Raw genomic sequence first — 20,784 nt, forward strand, 5'->3', positions numbered from 1 at the left:
ACAGTACATCTATCTTTCACTGTTTTATGAGCTACTCTCTTTCTACTTTAAAAATCAATTTTGTGTAGACCTGGAATAAATAGTCACAGGCTAGAGTGTGATAAGAACTTGCCTGATCAATGTAAAAAGCCGTGCCTGCACGGATCTCTCGTCGCTGTTTGAGATCAGTTTCAGTGGTATCCCTTGACAGGGCAATGTATTCAACCTCCCGTTTGGTCAGCTCCTGTGGAGAATGAAATTATTCCAAAAATAAAATCAAATTCCCAGCATATGATTTGGAGCAAGTTAGCTCACAATGCCACTGCCCTAGAGAAGAGCATTTTAAATGTAATTCTGGATTGAAATCTTTTGATTGTCAGCTTTGAGAAAAATGCAATAAATTGAACATTAACCAAAACACACATATATTTCCTCAGAGCTCTACTTCAACTGCACTCAATCTGACTTAAGCAATAATAATCAAAATTACAAACCTTCATTTCTCTTGCAGAATTCTCTTCAAATACCATAAGCAATAATTTGGCAATCAATATTATTTATTGGTTTCCCCACAACCTACAGCCATTTCTATAAGTAATGTTCATCTTTTTTTTAAAAGGATGACTTTAATTTATTCCATTGACTAATGTTTACAGAATATATAGAATATGTTAGGGACTTTACCAAGTGTGAGAATAAGGTAAAAATACCAGTAGTCAGGTCAATGGAAGAAAGAGACACGCGCATAGTTGAAGAAAGAGAAGGAAACGAAGGAGATGGAGAAGAAAAAGGAGGAGAAGGAGGAGGTGGGGGGAGGAACAGGAGAAGAAAGAAGAGACGGGAGGAGGAGGAGAGAAAAATTTATTTCACCAAAAACAATCATGAGATTTGAAAGGGAAACCATCCAGAACTCATTTTTTTCTTAAAAATTTATCCATCCTTTTCCATTATATGTAACAGCAATGTACAAAAAGTTTTTAACATTATCCTTGGTTTTACAATATTGAATTAAAAACAATGACATTCTCCAATCAAATAAGGCATACAATAAATTTTTACTACAGGGAGAACAAATTAAATTACCGTAGTATAAAGCAAAAAGTTGAATGAACATGCCATTAATAGCAGAAGAGGATATTGCCACACAGGAAGATTTTTCTCCACTCTATCTTCATTTGATATTGGTAAAAATATAAAAGAACTGTCCAGAAAGTACCCAGCCATTGTTGATATAATGAGAACAGTTACATGGCTGGATACTTTCTGGACAGCCCTCATACAACAGCTGTCATTTAGTTTTTGTAAAATGTATTTGTTCCCATGCTGTCATAACTTTCAATATGCATGGAAAGGAGTAAAAAATTGAAATAGAGAAAACACACAGCATAGTGGTGATACCAAAAGATGTTTTCCTAAAAAGCAATGAATTGTCTGAGAAAGCACAATTTTGGAGTAAAGTAGCTGTTTCTCTTGTTAGTAGATACCTACTTCTTGTTTCTGGAATATATCACTAGTACCCTCACGTCTGCTTCATTTATTGGCTGAATGTGATCTCCTTCACTGAAAAACACTGTCATTCACAATAGGCTTCTATTGGTTGGCAAAGCTATGTGTGTCTCTTATTGTTAAATTGTACAACAGTTACATCCTGAACTGCTACACTGAGGACAATGCACTCATCATCCTCAGTCTCAACAGCTCCCTTGGACTCATCAGCCACAAAGACACTGAAGTCTCCTCAGGTGCTACTTCAGAAAAGTGGTAGGAGCTTCACAACAGCACCATGAGCAGCAGCTAGAGGAGGCAGCAGTGGTTTGTCTTTGGAAACAATCTACAAAATATGGCCAGGCATGGTAACTCACAATGCTAATCCTAGCACTCTGGGAGGCCAAGACGGGAGGATCACTTGAGCTTAGGAGTTTGAGACCAGCCTGAGCAAGAGCAAGACCCCATCTCTACTAAAAATAGAAAAAATTAGCCAGGCATGGTGGCATGTGCCTATAATCCCAGCTACTTGGGAGGCTAAGGCAGGAGGATCTCTTGAGCCCAGGAGTTTGAGGTTGCAGTGAGCTATGATGATGACACTGCACTCTAGCCGGGGTAGCAGAGTAAGACCCTGTCTCAGAAGGAAAAAAAAAAAAATTCCTTTTATATGAGTTAAATATAAAGTAAATACAACTATCAAATTATTTCTATTTAATTTCTCATTGGTTGAGCACGTTGCCCTCAAATTTCTGCCTTTAAAGATCTCATCTACTCTGGCTATGGCTCTTGGACCTAGTGGCAATAATAGTACTCACTGCAGAGTTTGCAAGGCAGATTAGCCTAGCATTGAGTTTTCTTGTGTGTATTTCCACAGCCTATGGCTGCCTCAGCTCTATTTCACAATTTAAAGTTTGGTGTGTGGTTTGGTTTTTTTAAAAAGATACAGGCTTCACACTTACGTTGCATTTTTGAACCAACAGGTCTCCTATAATCTCCTAGTTCATCTCATTTCACATTCCCAATAAGCTTCAAAGTGTTGCCAGAAACAAAATCTCAGTGAGATATCATGGTCTTTGGAATGAGCAAAGTAAAGAATGAGCATCTTAAAATTAAAGAGGTTCTAGATCTGGACTTCTCAGAAACTGACCCAGCATCCTTAGACACTTTTGCCTTATGTATTAGTAAAGTGAAAATGATACTACAATGGCATGTTTTACCTCACCAACTGGTTCTAGGGATAAATAAAACATATGAAAGCAATGGGGCTAGCGGGAGTTAGGTTCTGATTTGTCCACTGTATTTTTATTATTCCTGCCCCACATGATTTTTGAAGTGCCAAAGTAAATTCACCACTAAAATAAGAGTACACAAAGCAGATTTCGATAGCATAGAGATTGATCCTTTAATAATAAATAACACAAGGAAGCTTTTATTAAGGTTTTTCTCCTCATCCTAAAAAGTATCTTCAGAACCCAACAACTTCATCTGATGCTATTGTTCCTTGAACCTTTAGAGCAATGCCTATTAACACTGACGAAACATTAGAAAAGTCTTGCAAATTTTCTTATTTGGGTTGAGATTTAAACACTTCAATTCACTTAACAGTTCTCAAAAAACTGCAAACATTTAAGAGGATAACATGTCAGAAATGGGAAACAATATGGAATTGGAAGTCCAGCTCCATCATTTACTAGCTGGATAAAGCTTGAGTGAGTTATTGAACCTCTGTGAACCTGTTTGCTCATCTATTTAAAAAAAAAAAAAAAAAAAAGGAGCAAAAGTAACACACAAGAGATGCTCTACAAACCTTAGGTTCTCTTTAAAGACTGCATAACTTCAATACATCAAGGGGATTATTTGGCTTTTTAAAATGTGAATCTGAGATAAGGGAATGTTCTCTGAGTAGTATAAAACTAAGTTTTGTTTTGTAATTTCAGAGTTGCTGATTTTATCTGCTACTCATTGCCTGAAATTATATTTCTTTTCTACTGGAAGTGGAGGACTTTCTAGTTACAGCAAAACTTTGCTACTGTTATAAAAGGCAAAGGTACATTTTCTTCCCAAATAACTTATGCCAAACCCTTTATAAACAAATCACCTTTTGATGTTAGCATTTTTTCAACTAATGACTAATTCTGGTATTTTTATAAATTCTTAATCTTATTTTATATCATAGCTTATCAAAGTTAAGACCCTTAGGAATTGACAAGAATTGATTGCTCACCAAGTACTGCATAGCAATAGAGCGTCGAAGAGGCCCAGGAGGTCCTATCAGGAAAACATCCTGCCCCAAAAGGTCCTTCTGCATTATCCATCTTAGATGCTGAACTACAGACTGAGCCAGAGAGTCTGAAACTTTAAGGAAAAAAAAGAGAAAACAAAAAACAAATTAGACTATTACTTATTAATCTTCAAGTAATGCAGACAGTATGTTTAAACAGATACACATATATATACACACACATGTATTTATTTCTAGACATATGTATAAAGAGACTGACATATAGATAACTACTGACTTTTCACACTGCATTACAATAAAACCACTATTACCAACACTAAAACAGAACAAAGTTTATGATATCACAAACAATTACATATTAAGAACATTTGAGCAATCACCAATAAGTAATTCCTAAAGAAGTGAAAGTGATTTTCAAGGATGAGTTGAGGAACTGGTATCTTAGTTTATCATAATTTTATAGCCTAATTCTTTTTTGTTCCAAAAGGGAGATATGACCAAATCATCTCAGACAATTTATGATTATTAGTCTTGCAAAATTTGAGAAAAGTATATTATAACTTAAGCTAGCATGGGTTGTAAGATCTCCCAAACTTCACAGTTAGAAAGTTTGATGTAGACTTAAAACTACTTCTTTAGAATTTAGAGTTTCAGTCTATTCTTCTACACCAACTCTTTTGGGAATAGAAGACTACCCCATACAATGCCCTCCCTAGTCTACTATTAAATCACCTATCAATGTGCTCATCTTCTTCCTAAGCATTTTCTAAAAATTTAAATTGATACAATTAATTTGTGTTTCCTCATACGTAAAGCAACAAATGACCCAGCAAGTCCAGCTGTAGGTATACAAGAAAAACTCTTAACCTTATACACCAGGAGACATACAGAATACTCAGAGCAGAATTGTTCACAATAAAACTAGAAACAGGAGAATGGATAAAACACACACAATGGAATATTATACAGCAACAAAAAAACCAGAAAGAACTGCCACTACTGCCAACAATATGCTGAACCGTTCAAGGTATAATATTAAGTGAAAAATTAAGTCACAGAATAAATCACATGATAGTATTTTAATAAATCTCAGTAAACTAGCAAATGAATTCTTTAGAAATACGCATATGTGATAAAATAGTACTTGAAAAAGCAAAAGCAAAGGAATGATAAACTCATAATAACTGGATGTCTGGGGATAAGGGGTTGGCGTGGAATCAAAGACATTCTCAATGAATAGCTTCGAGGATATTGGTAATATTCTACTTCTTAAATTGGGTGCGGGTTACAGTATTTGTTTTATTTTGATGCATTTTATATATACACAGATATATATAGTAAAGTCTTTTGTATATACTGAATATTCCATACTTTCTAAACTTTAATTGTCCCATGAGGTCATGAAAGAGTTCAGAGATTTAGTAAAAGAAAGCTTGCCTAGGACTAAAGCTGTGCTTTTTTTTTCCTCCTCTGACAGCATAATATTGCTAGGGTAGTCTCCCAGCACCCTTCTTCCACAAAGAAAGCTAACATCTAATTACTGGAAAAGATAATTTTTTTATTTTCATTATCCTAGTGGGAAGATCAGGGACAAGGTTTTGGGCAGACTGGATGGTTTACCATGTCACTGGAATCACACTAAAGCATATTATAATTTTCTCAAAGCAAATGCCTGTATGTCTGAAAATCAAGACACTCATTACCAGAGTTGCTTGGCTTTTCCCCTGTTCTTATGAATCCTCTAAGACATGCATTGGGGCATATTATGCCCAAGGGGGCAAAGATAGGTTCCTGGAGAGGGGAGCTTGAGAAAAATTTTTAGATATTACAATAATTTGTGGTCTTCAAAAAGGATTCAGTACATAAACACATATATACAATATAGCTGTGGGCTGGGTGTGGTAGCTCAAACCTGTTAAATCCAAGCACTTTGGGAGGCCAAGACAGGAAGATCACTTAAGGCCAGGAGTTTGAGACAAGCCTAGGCAACATAGTGAGATGCCATCTCCACAAAAAATTTTAAAAATTAGCTGGGCATGGTTGTGGACACCTGTAGTCCCAGGTGCTTGGGAGGCTGAGGTAGGAGGATAGCTTCAGCCAAGGAGTTCGAGTTACAGTGAGCTATGATCACACCACTGCACTCCAGCCTGGATGACAGAGTGAGGCCCTGTCTCTTAAAAAAAATAAATATTATAAAATATAATATATATATATGTGTGGTATTAAAATTTCATGAGGTTGGAAAGGAATAATTACAGGAGGAAAGTGTCCTTAGGAGAGCAATAATGAAAAACAGATTGAAAATTACTGCTTTAAGACCTATACTTTTGAGGAATCAAGTAGTTTCATTAGGCTAGGATGTAACTGACCTGAGCCTGAAGAGTTAACCTCATTTATAACTACCAGATGTCCTTTAACTATTTTCTTTTCTGCTTTAGGCTTAAATGCATCTTTATGATACACAGTCTACTCCTCCTTATTTCAAGAAAACATGAGTCATACTTAAAAGCATGCCAGAAATAGAAACAAGATTTAAGACGACATTACGAACATCTGCAAAACAAACTGCCAAACTGCCATGCATAACCTAATATAAACACGGTCCAGTGCCTGAGAGAAATCCCCAACTTCAATGTTTTCAGGCACAAGATGCTACCTTCCAGGAGTCCACATAATAATAAACTTATGTCAAAATAATACCAAAGAGCCTGATCCTATATTCTATGATTTCCTTTTCTTTGTAAAAATAAAACATCTGGTTCATGTTGGGCTAAATTCCTGATCCAATTTGTAACCAATATTGTTTTCAAAAAAAAGTGTACTATATTTACCCACCCATATTCAAGGTTTTTAAAATAATTTTATTAGAGTAATCTAAATTATAATTTTCTCCCCTCATAGAATTAAATTTGTCAGATATATAAACTATTAATATTAAAATTTCAGAAAATTAAGCATAGTTCAGATTCCATTAAAATAAATCCTTCAAAATTAGTGATGTTTTTTCTTAGTATCCCAAACGGCAATATAATATAATGGAAAGAAAAAGGCCTTTGAAGCCAGACAGACCTAGTTGTAACTTTTCATCCTGTCCTTTATCAGTGTCCTTGAACAAGCATTGGACTCTTCCGGGCCTAAGTTTCCTTATTCTCAAAAGGGAGGTAATAATACTTATCAAGTATGGTTATTGTCCAGAGTTTAAGTAAAGCACCTTGTCCAGTCCCTCAGCCAATGAGAACAGGTATGGAGGATATTAAAGCTCTATCCACACCTGGAAAGTTCTATCTCTGGTGTGCACCCTGGACAGCAGAATGCATACTGTTTAATTGGTGAATATGAATGGACTCCTGGCTCGACACTCAAATTACCTGACGGACCTAGAGCCCACCCTGAAGAAATAAAGGAGAAAGTAACCCAATATTTACCATACCCTAATGGGTAAAGCCTCAGGTACTTTCCCATGACATTTCATTTTATTCACTACAATCACCCCACAAACACACACCATGGAGTACTACTCAGCCATAAAAAGGAATGAAATAATGTCTTTTGCAGCCACTGGTATGGAACTGGAGACCATTATCCTAAATGAAGTATCTCAGGAATGGAACAACACATACCACATGTTCTCACTTATAAATGGGAGCTAAACAAACGATAGATATGATCATAAAGAGCTGTTCTGAGTATTACTCAGAAAAAAAGGAATAAACTGTTGAGACATGCAAGGTGAAAAAAAATCTCAAAATAATCACGCTGAATGATAAAAGCCACACAAAAATAGCATATATATTGTATGATTCCATTTATATAAAATTCTAGAAATCCAAACAAATCTATGAAGCAGATCAGTGATTCCACGGCAATGGAGGAATCAGGAGGCATTATAAATGGGCACAAATATGCTTTTTAAGCGGATGAATTTATTTGATCAGTATTTGGATTATAGTAATGTTTCCTCGTTATATACACATGTCAAAACTTATCAAATTGTAATTTTAAATATGTACAATTTATAGCTTTTGATTTAAAGTGAGAAAAAATGTGCAATTTATTGCATGTTAATTATACCTAGTAACAGTTTTTTAAAAATTAGAATTACATACATTAAATGTTAACAGTATTTATATTTAGGCTTATTGATGATTTTGGTTTATCCTTTATGCTTTCAAAGTTTTCTGTGTTGATCATGCTTTGTGTAATTGGAGCAAAAAGTTATATTTCTTACTTTTTGAAAAATCATATTGCAAAGTAATAACAGCTATCCTGGAAGTAAGTAAGATCCAACACACAGAGAAAGGAACAATATCATGGGTAACATGTATGAGAATATTCTGACTGATCAATAGATCACAATAATGCCCAAAGTTCAATTTGCAAGTCAGATAAAGTGCTTATCTATCAGATGTTGCTAAATTATGATTATTTACTGAAAACATCTTTGGTGACCTTAGTGTAGCTAGTCACATTCAAGACAACAATAACCAAAAGCATGAAATAAAACCAAGGAATGATCTTCGGTTATGAGCACATCTCAGCAAAACCAAGAATTTTCAGGTCTTGTCAAATGAGCCCAAATTTCTGAAACATAAAGCATGAACTTTTTATTTTTATGAGTCAGGTTGCCGAAAAAGCAGTTAGAACTTATAATGAATGCATTATTTACTTCAGTAAAAGTTTTACTTTAGGGCTAGGTGTGATGGCTAATGCCTGTAATCCTAGCACTCTGGGAGGCTGAGGCAGGAGGATTGTTTGAGGCCAGGAATTTGAGACCAGGAAGATTGTTTGAGACCAGGAGTTCTGAGCAAGAGCAAGACCCTATCTCTACAAAAAAATAGAAAAATTAGCCAGGCATGGTGGTGCACACCTGCAATCCCAGCCATTTGGGAGGCTGAGGCAGAAGAATCACTTGAGCCTAGCAGTTTAAGGTTGCAGTGAGCTGTGATGACACCACTGCACTCTGGCCCAGGAGACACAGCAAGACTCTGTCTCAAAAAAAAGTTTTATTTTAAACATGAGGTTTTTATTAGCTATTTTTAAAATTACAAATCTAATGCATGCTTTATTACTATGTAATAAAGAAAAAATACAAATGATCTTTCTCAACCCTTCCCATTCCCAGTCCTACTCCTAACCCAACACCCACAAGAAAGTCAAAGTTAAGGGCCTGAAGTGCATACTTCCACACTTTTCTCTGTACACAGACAGACATAAAATACATTTATAAAAGGTGTTTTAAGTTCTTTGATTTTTTTTTAAACAAAAGTGGTATCATACCTCATATGCCACTCTGCAATCTACACTCTTTAGCTTAACAGTAAGCACATGGATTCCCTCTAGATCCAAAGATGTAAGTCTAATATATTTTTTTTTACTAGCCACAGAAGATTCCATAATGTGAGTGTAAAATAATTTATTCAACCATTCTATTGATGAACTCAGATTACTTTTAGTATGTCACTATCAAAAATATCAAAAATGATGCAATATATATCGTGTACATATATATCATGTATATATGTCCTTTTTTAGGTGCTAATTTTTTTCCTTAATGGATAGAACATAAGAAACTGTTATATCAAAAGGTATGTATACTTTATATTTTAATAGTTACTCCCATATTACTTTCCAAAGAAGTCATATAAACTCATACTTTTCCTAGCAATGTATGAAATGCCATTTCTCTGAAACTGCATAGGTACTGGACATTATAATACTTTATAATTTTGGCCCAGGTGATGTATGAAATTTGGTATCTTATTATATAATTTACATTGTCTGTGAAGCAGGGCCAGAACATATGTTCATATACTTACTGGCCATTTAGATTTCCTCTTCTATATTGTGCCTATTTGAATCCTTTGCTTATTTTCTGCTAAATCACATGATTTTCTCAACTTGTCAGATATATATGTATATTAAGTGTATCAATTCTCTATCACGTTTATGCATTACAAATGTGATTTTTATGTTAGAGGTTTACTACTTGAATTCATTTTCTCATTTAAACAATGTCTTTAATGGTGACTAAATTGCCACGTGGATCCAAAGAAGCCTATTTAACATAGTACAAAGTTCGAAAATTATACATCTGGGTATGGAGGGCACTGGGGAGATGTTCATCAAAGGATTGAAAATTTCAGTTAGATAGGATTATTCAAAAGATTTATAGTACAATATGGTGACTATAGTTATTAACAATGTATTATATACTTGAAAAGTGCTAAGAGAATAGATTTTAAATGTTCTCAGCACAAAAGAACTTAAGTATATGAGGTAATTGATATATTAGCTTGATTTAGCCATTCCACAATACATACATATATCAAAATATGTGTAAACCATAAACACAGTCACGTACTGTATAACAATGTTTCATGCAACAATGGACCACATATTAAATAGTGGTCCCGTAAGATTATACTGGAGCTGAAAAATTCCTATCATCTAGTGACACTGTAGTGTTATAACATCATAGTGCAACACATTATCTTCTCTATACTTAGAAACACAAATACCATTGTGTTACAGTTGCCTACGGTATTCAGTACAGTAAGTAATATGCTGTACAGCTTTGTTAGCCTAAGAGCAATGTGCTATATCATATAGCCTAGATGTATAACCTAAAAGTATACTCTATGATTGCACAACAGTGAAATCACCTAATGATGCATTTCTCAGAAGGTATCCCTGTCATTAATTGTAATACAATTGTAATACAATTTTTATTTGTCAATTATAAAATAAATTAATAAATTTCTAAAAATTGTACATCTGCAGTGAAAGTTGCAGAAAGCAACAAGAGTTATTAAGCAGAAAATAAAAAATAATAAAATACATCAAAAATGTTTAATCCTTCTTGAATACAGTGCTGGAAGAAAGAAGATTAAAGAAAAATTAGGCACTGGATAAAGACTGCTTTAGAGACTCTAGGGGATACGTCAGGGCCATTCAAGGACTTTGAAAGTTGATGGGACTCTTCTTTTGAGGGCTCTGTTGTTAAAAATACATCTACAGAAATCTCAAAGGTAATCCTTTTCTCAAAGTAAATTTTTATGTAATGAGAGTCAATTAGTGCAAAGATTGAAAATAAGGTACTATCTTAAGCAGTGGATGCCTTCTCTGATTTTTTTTCTAAGCTCTAACTCTGTTAAGTAAAGGAATCTTAGGTAATACTTTTCCAGAGACCTTTTGTGTAACCTTTGTTATTAATTCATTAAAACTGACAAACAGCTGCAATGTTTGTTCTACATTTACACAAAAATCACAATTTTCCCATGCTATGCTGTCATTTATGATGAATTTCTCAAACCTCAAAATTATTTACAAACTACAGGAAAAAAAATCTCTCATCCTGTTGATTGTATGCCAAAACTCACCATGTTACATTAAAAGCATAGTGTTGTATAATAATTCTTACAGAAATCTTTATGGACCCTAATTGCTTGGGTAAAAGTTCAGTGTGCACAGTAAACCTTAAATGACCTCAAGTACAATTGGTCCACTGACTGCAAAAAGAAAATCATGTAAGAAAGCAGAAATATAACTCTGAGGTCAGATTTCAAGTTATCTATTGAAAACCTGCTACCCTGGAGCATCACCTCATAAGGCAAACTCCGGAAGAAATATCATCTTTGGTATAATATACTATAACTTCAAGCACCAAAACATGAAAGAATCCCTTTTTAAAACCTGTCAAATTCATCTAAGCCTTAAGATTCAGTTTTAATACAGAAAGGCAAAAAAGCTCCATTTATCCACTTCAACACTTGCAGGTGAGAGACTCAGGACTAAGATGATAAATGGGAGTTATAATGGTCAAGGCAGGAGGTAACAAGACCTAGATAATAAAAAAACTGAAGAGCAATCCAACCCCTGCATCTATGACATGCCAGGTCCTGGGCTAGATGCTAGAGGTAGAAAGATGTCCTGTTGTGCCCAACACTGTGAAGACAGAAACAGTTTGAATGAGCAGTTGACAATTGACTATAGAATTCATCAACTCAGGTGGTCAATGAATTAAGAAATTTTACTTTGATGAGATAATACTTTTGTGTAGGTTTCCATAGAATTTTAGACTTTCACTTAAGAATATTTCCAGTCTGTAGCATCTGCCATTAACAAGATTTCTATCATTTTATTAAATATATGTTAAATATGAATATAAGGGCTCATATTTCAACATTGTGACTTTTATTTCTTTGCTACTATAAGACAATACTGATTTTCAGTGCTCTGAATAACTTTGATAAAGATAGAAGTAAAACAACACTGCCATGCCTCAACTTATTTAGTATTTTTTTAATTACCTTTTACACTTTTCAATTCCAAAAGAGTTTTCTAACATACTATTCTTCTTTCCATCCCAGGGATTATTCTACAGAAAATCAAGAGTAGCTACTAAGTAGCTAGAGACACTGTAGCAGGCTATAAAAATAAAACTAAACTGAAGCTAGGAAATCTGGGCTTTGCTACTAATTAGTCAGTCTTCTGACCTCTTTCTTGTGGTCCTACTTTTCCTGACTATGAAATGAGAGTTTTAGAGAGGATAATAATTACTAAAGTTCCTTTCTTCAATAAAAAATCTATCATTTTATATTTCATTTGAAAATATTAAATATCCAAAAGGTAAATTAGATAAATTGAAGCATAAATACAGGAAGAAAAGTAATAGGGTATCAAACTTCAACAAAACACCATTTCCAAAGTATTTTAAAAAAATATTTTTTTAAAAACTCTACAAGAGAAAAAAAGTCCATCAAAATTCTCTCATAACCCAAATCCATAGTATCTAATTAATAATGTAATAACAACAATGAAACCAAAGAACTATAATTTTACCATTCTGGAAATAGTCCCTGAGAGAAAAGTTCAAAAAATACAATATTTGAACATAATATAATAAATGCACAAGAACAGGTCGTATTATGCAATATAACTTTTCTGCCCAATCAATATGTAGCAACCACATAATGCTTATCTGGATACTTATGATTTTGGTTGACTTAGCTCTGCCACTTCTATTTCAAGGTAACCAAACCCCTAACAGTCTTTTCCTTACAAATGGACACAGTTGCTTATAAGAAAGATGAGTAGAAACAATGCAACAATTGACTACCGGGTAAAACATGCTAACACCATCTTGGTATATAAAAGATAATAGATAAGGATACTTACATTGTGACAATGGTAGGAATAATGCTGAATGGAGAACAAGCACAGAAAATCAAACTAGGATCTATAGACTATCCAATTGCTTTCAATATAAACTCTCTTCAGATAAATTTCAAACAGTAAGCTACTAATGACTAAACATAGAAGAAATGAAAATTTTTTTATTACATAAGGGATGCATAAAAATAATAATAAAAATTTTAAGTATGTAAACAAAAAATATGGTGGTGGTTTTTTGGTTATTGCTATTTTAGGTTTTTATGGGGTTTTTGGTGACAACGTATGAGAGTGTTGCTAAATTTAGAAATTTGTGCACTTTAGGAGTAGGGGAATGGTTGTGTGAGGATGCATATTTATTGAGCACTAAGTGCCAGGTACTATCCTACACATTTCACATATGCTATTCACATTAATCCTTACAATATATCCATGAGGTTGAAACAATCATCCCCATATAGTCAAGGAGACTCAAAGCAGGTAAATAACCTACAGAAGTTCACACTGCTAGAAAGTAGAACAGCCAAAATTTTAAACATAATTTCCACCCCCAGCAGTCATTTTCCTATAGAACTCAAACTACCTATAAGTTTTCCTATTGTCTATCAACAGTGGATATTATTCTTCACCTCTGAAGTTTATTGTAAAACATTAGTTCATTCATAATAAGACAAGCCTAGAAATCAGGAAAAAATGCCCTTTTATTCCCAATTATCATGTACCCATGGCATGTAAGGTATTATAGATCCATTTTGTTAATTTTTCTCCAGACAAGTATAACAACTTGTTGAAGAATTTATGTCACTAGTCTCACCTCCAGAAAAGAAAACCTGTCTATTACAATAATACAATTAGGCATACCCATTAAATCAAGAACATTAAAAATAAATGTTCCCAACTCCCACTTCTAGTTAAGATGAAGTGAACTGCAAGAGAATTTCACTTTCAATTTAACAACTGGAACAAATCAGTTAATCTATAAAAATCACAGTTTCCTAAAACTCATCATATAGCTAAGGGTAAAAAGAATCCTAAATGAACTAAATTCTACAAAATAATGAGCCCTTTCAAGGAGAGAGATTCACAGCTAACTTTCACCCCTGGTGGAATGGCAGGAAGAGGAAGAATCTGCAATAGATGTGTCAAGAAAAACGAATTAAATTTTTAACAAACTTATAATGGCCACATATGGGCTGGCATAATGGATTAATATACTAAGAAGTCCGAGTCATAGAGAAAACCTGCACCTATCCACCTACTCTTCTCCCCCAGCCCCTTATCAAATGCACAGGGATATACAATAAAAACCAGATTCAGAGCAGGAGCTGAGATATATCCTTCCTGAACCATGCTGGACCTTTCTTTAGCGTAAGGCAAAAGCCCATGGCAGGGAGTGAGAGAGAAGAGATGACAGAAATTCCTTCCAGGTGCTTGGGTCTTTATCCAGAGTAAGGCAGCAGTTCCTTAAGAATGGTGTTGGGGCAGGACAGCTGAGATGAATCCCGTTGAGGCACTCCTGGCCTTCACTGAAGCAGCCTCTGGAGGCTGGGGACAGGACAACAGGACAAGAGAGACCTGAGTTGCAGCAAGCAGAAGAAAGGACTGAATGACAAAGAGTACTCCCCAGCAATGGAAAAATCTGGATGCTACACAAAAAGAGAGATTGCTTATGGTTTGCCATAGTTTGTGAAGCTGGAGTTAGAAGAGGAACTAAAGTAAATAAAAATAAAGAAGCATTAAAGCTCAAAAATCAATGACGTAAATGGACAAACAATAGAGCAAATCAATAGTCCAAAGCTGTTTCTTTGAAAGGTTAATATCACTGAAAATCTCTGGCAAGAACGATTAAAAATAGAAAGAAAAAAATACAAATACAAATTCCCAGTATCAGTAATAAAAAAAGAAAATATCACTACAGATTCTACAAATATGTAAATAATAAAGGCTATCTAATGAAAAACTTAAGTCAATGAATTTACAACCTGAGATGAAATATATCTATCCTTTTAAAATAAAACAGAACTATAAAGCTCTTAGAAAAAACATAGCATATCTTCAGAATCTTGAAGTGGGTTAAGATTTCTAAGACACAATAAGCACTTACCATAAAAAAATAGATAATCTCCCCTTTAAAACTACAAGATAAAAAAAAAGAAAAAGAAATAGATGATCAACAAATTGGATGTAATCAAAACTCTGCCAACCAAAAGATACCAATGAGAAAATGTCTACTCAAGTAGACTGACAGTTTTCATAATACTTATATATGACAAAGGACTTATATCCATAATATATGAAGAACTTTATCAATAATAAGGCAAACAATTCAATTTTTAATGGAAAATGACTTTAAGATACTTCACAAGAGAAGGTATACAAATGGTGAATCAGCACAAGAAAATATCTTGAACATCATTACTCTCAGAGAAATGAAAATTAAAACCACAATCAGAGGACAGGCACTACTGGAATAGCAAGGTAAGTGCCTCTGAAAATTCATTCTTTCACAAAAAACAATGAGAACACTGGCAGAAATTATTAAAATCAACTTTTTCAGAACTCTGGAAATTAACAAAAGGCTTTCAACAATCTGACAACTATTTATCCAAGAAAAATGGGGGAACCTCAGTAAGAACAGTGAGTTTTGTAGTATTCTAACTTGCCCTAATCCCATCCCCATGTCTGTAACTCTGTGATTGTCTTGAAAACCAGCAGTGTGGCAGCCAATTAAGGTGACAGAACTGAGCTGAAGCTCCACAAAAACCCTATCCTCAGAAAATTGTCCCTACTTGACCCATCTGGCAGCTCCCTGTAAAGTTCCATTCTTAGAATTTGTCTTTATTTGATATACTCAGAGCTCACTGTGTACAAACAGCACTAACCCAGGGCATTTGTCAAAAAAATCAACAACAACTGCTTAACATTACAGCTGCCTGAGGCAGTGAAACCAGCTGGAGCTAACAAGAGTATGACCAAAAAACTTAAAAAAAAAAATGAGAATGAGATATTCATAGGAGGCTTTGAAAAGTTCCAGTGTATGCCTGGCAATCTGCAAGAACATGCACATGTCCGGGAAAATCCTGAAGAGCCTAATTTCTCACCTCTGGCTGACCTTAAGGGTTTGCACAGCAGAAAATAAAGCTTAAGATACAATTATAAGCTGACTGTGGAGCACTGAAGTCATGTCCAACATGCACATAGAGGCCCTCAGCAAAGGAAGAGACTTATTGGTTCTGGGCATTTAAGCAATCTCAGTCCAATCATTAGCTGACCATTAAGGTAACCAAGCAGAAACGTCAATGGCTGCACATAACAAAGAACACAGACTTATTATACTATTTAAAATGTCCACTTTTAACAACAACAAAATTACAAAAAAAAATGGGGTATGGCTCATATACCAAGAAAAAAAGGAATTTATAAAAACTATCTCTGAGGAAGCCAGACATTTGACTTAGTAGACAAACATTTTAAATCAGCTATTATAAATATGTTCAAAGAATTAAAAGAAGTCATGTATAAAAATTAAAGTAGGAAAACAATGTCTCATCACATAGAGAATACCAATAAAGAGATAGAAATTATAAAAAAGATCCATATAGAAATTTTGAGTTTGAAAACTACAATAAGTGAAATGAAAAAATTCAATAGAAGGGCTCAACAACAGATATGCACAGGCAGAGGAAAGAATCAGCAAACTTGAAGATGGATCAATTGAGATGATCTAGTAGAAGGAGCAGAAAGAAAAAAGAATGAAGAAAAATGAACAGTCTGAGACTTGTAGGGCACTATTAAATCTATCAATATAAATATAATAGGAGTACTAAAAGGAAAGAGAGGGAGAAGAGGGAAGAAATAAATAATAATGAAGAAATAATGGCTAAAAATCTTGCCAAATTTGATAGAAAAACATTAATCTGCACATCCAAGAAGTTCAACAAACTCCACATAGAATAAACTCAAAGAAATCTGGACTCAGATACATCATAGTCAAACTATCAAAAGCTAAAGAGAGAATCTTGATTGCAGAGAGAAAAGTGACTCATTATGTGTAAAGGATCCTTGATAAGATTAATAACTGACTTCTCATCAGAAACCAGGAAGGCCAGAGGCAGTAAGTAGACATATTCAGAGTGCTGAAAGAAACTGCCAATGAAGAATCTATATCCAGTAAAATTTCCCTTCAAAATACAAAGGAGAAAGTAAGACATTTCCAGATTTAACAAAGACAAATAACTGAGAAAATTCATCACTAATAGAACTGTCCTACAGGAACTATTAGAGGGAATCCTTCTTTTAGGCTGAAATCACACTAGACAGTAACTCAAATCCACATGGAGAAATAAAGATTATCAGTACAGAGAACTACATAGGTAAATATAATGACAATATAAGCATATTTTTGTTTATAACTCTTCTTCTGATTTAAAAGGCAATTTCATAATGCAATAATTATAAAACTAACCATGGACTTTTAATATACAAAGATATAACTCCTATGACAATAATAGCACAAATGAGGTGGGAAGGAACAAAACTATTTTGGAGCAAAGCTTTTGTATACTATTGAAACTAAGTTACCATCAATCTGAATAAAATCATTTTAGGTTTAAGCATCAACTGCAATCCCTAAAACGACTACTAAGAAAATAACTTAAAAAAAACATAGTAAAAGAAAAGTGGGATGCCAGGTGTGGTGGCTCACACCTATAATCCTAGCACCTAGGAGGCCGAGGTGGGAGGATTGCTTGAGGCCAGGAGTTCAAAACCACCCTAAGCAAGAGTGAAACCCTGTCTCTACAAAAAATAGAAAAAAATTAGCTGGGCATAGTGGCATGCACCTGTAGTCCCAGTTACTTGGGAGGCTGAGGCAGGAGAATCACTTGAGCCTAGGAGTTTGAGGTTGCAGTGAACTATGATGATGCCACTGTACTCTAGCCCAGAGGACAAAGAGAAACAAGACAGGACAGGATAGGACAGGAAAGAGGACAGGACAGGACAGGACAGGACAGGAAAGGAAAGGAAAGGAAAGGAAAGGAAAGGAAAGGAAAGGAAAGAGGAAAGGAAAGGAAAGGAAAGGAAAAAGAAAAGTGGGACAGAGTGGAGAAGACAGATTGTAGAGCCATTTAGGAGGTAGAGTTAACGTAACTTTGTGTTAGATGAAAGTGAGATATTCCATTCCCCCTCAAGGAGCTGACAAAGATTCTTTGCTTGACCAAACTTTAGTCAGGTTTCTAAACCTTTTCCTAGGCCCATCCTTGCACTTCCTTGTAAAATCCAGTTTTAGCAAAAGAACCTTGCTAAGGCAATTTAGCCAGAACCTCCCTATTCTTGACAACTGAGATCATTCTTCATCAAGTTTCTCATCTTCCACCATCCCCCAGGTTATATCATCACCCTGGCCTGTCTTCAGCAAGAATCTTGTTAGGTCAGTTTAGCCAGAATCCCCTTTACCCTTGATGTTTCCCCATGCTGCTCCTTAGCTATAAATTCCCACTAGCCCATGCTGCTTTCAGAGCGAAGCCCAATCGTTCTCCCCCACTGAAAGACCCATCATGATGATCCTGAATAAAGTCTTACTTATCAAGCTTTAACAAGCATCACTGAATAATTTTTTTCTTTAACAGGGCAGATAGTCTAGTGGAAGAATCTGAAGAGCAAAGAAAAAGTTATTCTATACTACATTGCGCCCAATGACTGGAACACAAAATATGGGAAGAAAATGGCACAAGATGAGGCTAAACTAGATCAACATAGCTAAGAATTGACCTTTGTTCCTAAGATATTAAAATGTCCTTTAGAGAACTTTGAGAAAAGAAATGACATGATTTCAAGCAAAGAAGTGACTGTCATTAGGCAAATGTAAATCAGAACCACAATTACATACCACTTCACATGAATGAAGATGGTTGTTACCAAAAAGACAAACAATTGTGAATTGTGCTGCTATAAACATTCGAGTGCAGATGTCTTTTTTATAGAATGTCTTTTGTTCTTTTGGGTAGATGCCCAATAATGGGACTGCTGGATCAAATGGTAGGTCTACTTGTATCTGTTTAAGGTATCTCCATATTGCTTTCCACAGAGGTTGCACTATTTTGCAGTCCCACCAGCAGTGTATGAGTGTTCCTGTCTCTCCGCATCCACGCCAACATTTATTGTTTTGGGACTTTTTGATAAAGGCCATTCTCACTGGAGTTAAGTGATATCTCATTGTGGTTTTGATTTGCATTTCCCTGATGATTAGAGATGTTGAGCATTTTTTTATATGTTTTTTGGCCATTCTTCTGTCTTCTTCTGAAAAGTTTCTGTTCATGTCCTTTGCCCACTTTTTGATAAGGTTGATTTTTTCTTGCTGATTTTCCTGAATTCTAACTAGATTCTAGTTATCAGTCCTTTATCAGATGTGTAGCATGCGAAAATTGTTTCCCATTCTGTAGGTTGTCTGTTTGCTCTCGTGACAGTTTCTTTGGTCGTGCAGAAGCTTCACAATTGCAAAGATGTGGAAACAACCCAAGTGCCCATCAATATATGAGTGGATTAATAAAATGTGGTATATGTATACCATGGAGTACTACTCAGCTATAAGAAACAGTGGTGATATAGCACCTCTTGTATTTTCCTGGATAGAGCTGGAACCCATTCTACTAAGTGAAGTATCCCAAGAGTGGAAAAATAAGCACCACATGTACTCACCATCAAATTGGTTTCACTGATCATCACCTAAGAGCACATTTAGGAATAACATTAATCGGGTGTCAGGCAGATGTGCAGGAGGGGAGGGGATGGGATGGGTATATACATACATAATGAGTGCGATGCGCACCGTCTAGGGGATAGATATGCTTGAAGCTCTGATTTGAGGCGGGGGGCGGGGGCAAGGGCAATATATGTAACCTAAACTTTTGTACCCCCATAATATGCTGAAATAAAAAATAAATAAACAAAAATTTTTAAAAAAGACAAACAATAACAAGTGTTGCTGAGAATGTTGAGAAACTGGAAACCTCACACATTGCTGGTGGGAATGTAACAGGGAGTAGCTGATATGGAAACCATTTTGGTAATTCCTCAAAATGTTAAACATATGCTACCATATGACCTAACAATTCCTCTACTAGGTAAATACACAAGAAAATTGAAAACACATGTCCATAAAGAACTTGTATATGGATGTTCATAGCAGCATTATTCATAATAGCCCCAAAATAGAAACAATCCAAATGTCCATCAACTGATGAATGAATAAACAAAACATAGAAGATCCTCACAATGGAATAAAATTTAGCCATACAAAGCTATGAATTACTGACACACACTACAACATCAATGAACCTTGAAAACATTATGCTAGGTGAAATAAGCCAGACAAAATGGTTACACAGTATGATCCCATTTATATGAAATGTCTAGAATCGGCAAACCCATAGAAACGTAAAGTATATTAGTGGTTGCCAAAGGCTGGGGGGAAGAAAGAGGAGACAATGGAGAATGACTATTAATGGGTATGAGGTTTCTTTTTGGGGTGATAAAAATGTTCTAAAGTTAGATAGTGGTATGATTGCACAACTCTGAATATACTAAAAACCACTGAATTGTACCCTTTTAAATGGTGAATTTTACAGCATATGAATTATATCTCAATAATGCTATTATAAAACAAACACCATGATGAGTTACTTTTTTTCACATCTGGTGGCATGAGTAAAATAAAAAAGACTAGAAATACCAATGTTGGCAAGGATGTAGAACATCACTGTTGGTCGTAAGTATAGTGGTACAACTGCTTTGGAGAATTGTTTTGGCAGCGTGTTATAAAGTTAAAAAGGCATTCGCCCTATGACATATCAATTCAATTCCTAGTTTTTTACTCAAGAGAAGTGAAAACTTATAATCAAAAAAACTGT

General features: G+C 34.8%; 1 protein-coding gene across 1 annotated transcript in view; it reads right to left on the reverse strand.

The window, feature by feature from the left end:
- VWA8 (von Willebrand factor A domain containing 8) overlaps positions 1 to 20,784 on the reverse strand; it is a 314,655-nt gene that overhangs the window by 284,184 nt on the left and 9,687 nt on the right. Inside the window, exons 3-4 of the mRNA XM_045566813.1 lie at positions 3,689 to 3,819; positions 113 to 223 (exon numbers count right to left, since the gene is read on the reverse strand). Coding sequence (XP_045422769.1) covers positions 113 to 223; positions 3,689 to 3,819 — 242 coding nt within the window. The remainder of the gene's footprint in view (positions 1 to 112; positions 224 to 3,688; positions 3,820 to 20,784) is intronic.

The sequence above is a fragment of the Lemur catta genome, chromosome 13 (genome assembly GCF_020740605.2).
Source record: "Lemur catta isolate mLemCat1 chromosome 13, mLemCat1.pri, whole genome shotgun sequence".
In the NCBI taxonomy this organism is placed as follows: domain Eukaryota; kingdom Metazoa; phylum Chordata; class Mammalia; order Primates; family Lemuridae; genus Lemur; species Lemur catta.